The 4,539-nt window shown below is 52.5% G+C and overlaps 1 protein-coding gene across 1 annotated transcript in view; it reads left to right on the top strand.

Annotated features, from left to right (window-relative positions):
• The window catches only part of MAPKAPK2 (mitogen-activated protein kinase-activated protein kinase 2), a 58,225-nt gene that overhangs the window by 51,861 nt on the left and 1,825 nt on the right, over positions 1–4,539 (top strand). The window contains exons 2-8 of the mRNA XM_006834060.1: positions 1,741–1,880; positions 2,037–2,101; positions 2,404–2,483; positions 2,904–3,030; positions 3,596–3,671; positions 3,987–4,111; positions 4,454–4,538. Of these exons, the coding sequence (XP_006834123.1) occupies positions 1,741–1,880; positions 2,037–2,101; positions 2,404–2,483; positions 2,904–3,030; positions 3,596–3,671; positions 3,987–4,111; positions 4,454–4,538 (698 nt within the window). The remainder of the gene's footprint in view (positions 1–1,740; positions 1,881–2,036; positions 2,102–2,403; positions 2,484–2,903; positions 3,031–3,595; positions 3,672–3,986; positions 4,112–4,453; position 4,539) is intronic.

Here is a 4,539-nt window from a genome sequence, read left to right as displayed (position 1 = left end):
GGAAATGTACAGGTAGATGTTTTGTAGCAAAAGGAGGGGAGTGATTAACTTTGCAGTCTAGGAACAGAGGTCCCTGGGACCATCAAGAGAGAAGAGCAGAGTGCAGTACCCTACTCAGAGAAGCAGTGATGCCACAGATGGAGGCAGAGATAATAACGTGGAGAGATGGAGTGGCTGGGGACTCTAGACACAAAGAGGGAGAGGGGCTGTGTGCTGACGACCAGGGGGCAGGCTTACAGGGTATACCCTTTGGTTGGTTGATGATGCATGGAGGGGACTGTAACCATGACAATGAAATGATATACTATAGGATGAATGTAAAGCTGATGTTCTCCCATGTAAACTATCACACAATTCACAATAAAACATGTAAAGATAAAAACGGTGGAGTCTTGAGGGATGCTCAGAAGGAAGGATCCAGGTCCTGGCCATCTGTCCTGGCTGTCCTCCCCTAATGTGCTTCTCTATCCTCTTTTGTACTAGGGTGGCAGCTCTGGTCTCGGGGATCACATGCAGGAGAGCTGGTGCCTCAGCAGACTACCGGCAAAGCTCTTCTTGGCTGGGGCTGGGTATTAGGTGCATTCCCAGTGTAGGCAGAGGGATGGAATTACTGGGACTGATTTAGACTAGTCAAGAGTCATCTCCTGAGAGTGGTGAGGTGGGCCCAGCCTCCTTCACTCTCTCCAGCCCTCCCTCCAGGCACCGGGCTCAGGGAAGAAGAGGAGGCAGGAACAGGGCTGAGAACTGGGATCCAAGCCAACATCTGACAGACACCAGAGGGCATCTGTTGGTTGACAGGAATACCAGGAGGCTTCAGAAAGTTCTTGGAAAAAAATGAAACAAAAAGATAATGGCATTATCGAGCTTTTTGGCACCCTGGTGTAAGTCACAGAGGTAGATAGCACTCTGCCCTGTTATTCTGGAATGCTGGGTTTGGAGCTGGCAAGTGTCATTTCCCACTGGCTCTGCAGTCTTTCCTCATTTTTATCCCCTTTCCATCATTGTACTGGGTTTTCTGTCTCCCTTTCCCCCTCACCTTTCATCTCCAGGGTATGTGTTGCCCGTCTTATAGAACAGATTGCATACCCCTTAGCTGGGGAACGTTCATCTGGACAGAATGTTCGGAAGACTGATCTCGGAAGGCTGTAAGCCTTTAGGAGGGATTAAACTGGGGCTTTTGTTTAGAGTGGACAAGGAGTGTTGGTGATGCAGTTGTTAAGGTGCTTGGCTGCTAGCCAAAAGGTTGCATTTTGAACACACCAGCCACTTGGTAGGAGGAAAATGAGTTGGTCTTCGGTAAAGATCTCAGCCTTGGAAACCCTCTGGGGGTAGTTCTGCACCGCTCTGAGTTGGAATCTACTCCACGCCAGTGGATTTGGTTTACTTTTGGTTTAGAGTGGGTTGTTATTGTTAAGTACCGTGGAGTCGGATTCGACTCACAGTGACCCTGCACAGGGTTTCCGAGGCTGTAAATCTTTACGGGAGCAGAACACCTCAGGTTTCTCCCGCGGAACTGCTGGTACTTTCGAATTGCTGACCTTGAGGTTGACAGCCCGACTCGTAACCACTATGCTACCAGCGAGTGGGTAGAGTTGCTGTAAAGGCCTTCCGGAACCCTGGAGAAGGTGTGGCCAGGCATCGTCGTGGGGGCGGTGCTGATAGCGTGGACGGTGTTGGTGCGGATGTACGAAGGCACATGTGGAGACCGCACAGTGATTCTGGTGGCTGCTTGGCTTGCAGATGCTCCAGGACTGCCCGAAGGCACGCAGGGAGGTGGAGCTGCACTGGCGGGCCTCCCAGTGTCCGCACATCGTCCGCATCGTGGATGTCTATGAGAATCTGTACGCAGGGAGGAAGTGCCTGCTGATCGTCATGGAGTGGTGAGCAGCCCCGCCCCTCGGTCCTGGGCCCGCCCCCACTTTCCACTCAGGCCGCTCACTCCCTAGGGACAGCTAGGATGTTTCCTGGGCGGGGGAGCAGTGATCGGCAGGGAAAGGCCGCCCTTCTTCGCTCATCTCACAGAAGCTTTGTTTCAGTTTGGATGGTGGAGAACTCTTTAGCCGCATCCAGGACCGAGGTGACCAGGCGTTCACAGAAAGAGGTAGGGTCTACTGCGGGGACAGGCCTTGGACGGGCAGGGTAACTGGGTGTTCGAAGGATAGGGGGTGCCTAAGTGCCTGCTTTCTGTGGAAGGTGTTGAGGACTGCTAACTCCTCCCGGTCATTGCTGGGGTGTCAGCCTCAGCTGAGGCCAGGACAGCGCCTCATGTCTTTGGTTAGGGTAGGGTGGTGGATGTGGGGAGTCTTGGAGTGCTTGCTTGAGCGACAGGTATACTGAGGTTTCAAACGGCGTGACACTCCTCTGTGACGGTTTTCCTGCTCCTGCTACCTCTCCTCTCTCCAGAAGCGTCAGAAATCATGAAGAGCATCGGGGAAGCCATCCAGTATTTGCACTCAATCAACATTGCTCATCGGGATGTTAAGGTACCAGCTCTTTACACCCCCAGGCCCTGGGAGCAGGGCCACGGTGACCCCTTTGGAAGGCTGTCAGAGCTGTCTGGCACCTTGACCGCCGCCCTTGAGCAAACCCACAAACCCAGAGGTGAAGCCTTCCTTGTCACACTCAACCTTGCGGTTCCCCTCAGTCAGTTGCTGCATAATCACACCCAGGTTCCTGTGTCCTGTGTCCTTCTTTCTGTGTTTATCACTGCTGCTATGGCTTGTTTCCTGCTCAGCACACTGAGCTGTCTGCAGCCAGGACCTGGCCCTCTCCAGGTGTCATTCCATGTAGTGTACAGACCACCTGGACAAACGACTGCTGGGGGGAATGAATCATTGCCTATCTGGCTTAGGTTAGTCCTCACAGTGGGGTTGTTCTATGTCTATCTCTCCTCCTCTCTGTAGCCCGAGAACCTCTTGTACACCTCCAAAAGGCCCAATACCATCTTGAAACTCACAGATTTTGGATTTGCCAAGGAAACTACCAGCCACAACTCTTTGACCACTCCTTGTTATACGCCATACTACGTGGGTAAGTCGGGGAGATGCATGGTTCCAGTCTGCCCCTGGACTTTACTCCCTCCTTCCTCTTGCAGCAATCAGGGGGCTGTAGATCCTGGCAGAGTTGTGAAGGGCTGGTTCTGATGTCGTCTTGGTCAGAGACCAGCCCATAGTGTTACCCTGTGGTCAGAGAAATGACAGGAACTGATCTAAGAGGTGTAGTTTACCATGAGAAGACAGTCTTTCCCATGAGCTTCTTATGGAGTCTGGGGCCTCGATTTGGTTCTGGAGCCTCAGCTGTCTGGCCTGGCAACACGTGTTTATCAGATGAAATGGGCAGCATGAGTCTGAAAGTCTTGCAGTTCAAGATTTGTTGTTGTTGTTTAGTCCGAAGATTCTTGCTCTGGGGTTCCTCTTTGGAAGAGGTTCTTCTGCTTTCCTCCCTCCAGCCCTGAGGAGGTTGGGTTAGGGATGTTCCTCTTCCTGCTCCATTTGGGTTACTGAAGGACTATCCTGGAAGCATTATCCACAGAGAATCTGAGGGAGGTCCCAGACTCTTGAGGGCCAAGCCCAGCATGTTGACCTTTGGTTTGCAGCTCCAGAAGTGCTGGGCCCAGAGAAGTATGACAAGTCATGTGACATGTGGTCCTTGGGTGTCATCATGTACATCCTGTGAGTGTGCCGGGGTTGGGCAGGAGCAGGGCTGTACCTCTCCAGGAGGAAGGGCGGTGGGGAGGGGAATGTCTCTGGGAATCCCCTGCATGCCCCCTCTCTCAATGCTTAGCAGATTTTGATAGCTAAGTGGTGAGTATAAACTAACTTTTGGGCAGGAAAAGAGTGTTCTTTAGAGTCTTGGTCCCTGTTCGTGACTTTGCATATCCTGGCTGAATCAGTGAGCTCCTACTTCTCAGTAACTTTTACAAGAAGAGTATCTCATTTCTCATCCTATTCCCTGTCCTTGTCTTCCTGTCTCCTCTCTGGGCTCAGGCTTTGTGGATATCCCCCTTTCTATTCCAACCACGGCCTTGCCATCTCTCCGGGCATGAAGACTCGCATCCGAATGGGCCAGTATGAATTTCCCAACCCAGAATGGTCAGAAGTATCGGAGGAAGGTAGGAAGCAGTAGAGTCCTGTGTGAATGTGTGCATGTGTGGGGTGGGAGGTGAGGGGGGCACCTGTCTCACATGGGTGGTATTGGTTATGGGTCTGCACCCGTACCTCCATGTGCTGGGTGTGTCCCGCCTGTGTGAAGGGTCTGAGTCAGAGTTGGGTGTAGGACTCTAAGGGCTTACCAAGCAGCATAGCTATTTGAGGCCTTGAGGCCAAGTTCCTTGGGCAGTCTGTTTCCATGTATCCTCCTACTTTGAGCCTGGCCTCCCCCGAGAACTGTGGGAAGGAGTAGGGCAGGGAGAATGGCTCCTGATCTGAGATCTGTACCCTGCCCCACCCCACAGTGAAGATGCTCATCCAGAACCTGCTGAAAACAGAGCCCACTCAGAGGATGACCATCACGGAGTTTATGAACCACCCCTGGATCATG

The sequence above is a fragment of the Chrysochloris asiatica genome, unplaced genomic scaffold, assembly GCF_000296735.1.
Source record: "Chrysochloris asiatica unplaced genomic scaffold, ChrAsi1.0 scaffold00009, whole genome shotgun sequence".
Taxonomy (NCBI): Eukaryota; Metazoa; Chordata; class Mammalia; order Afrosoricida; family Chrysochloridae; genus Chrysochloris; species Chrysochloris asiatica.
This window is presented reverse-complemented; position numbering and strand designations above follow the sequence as displayed.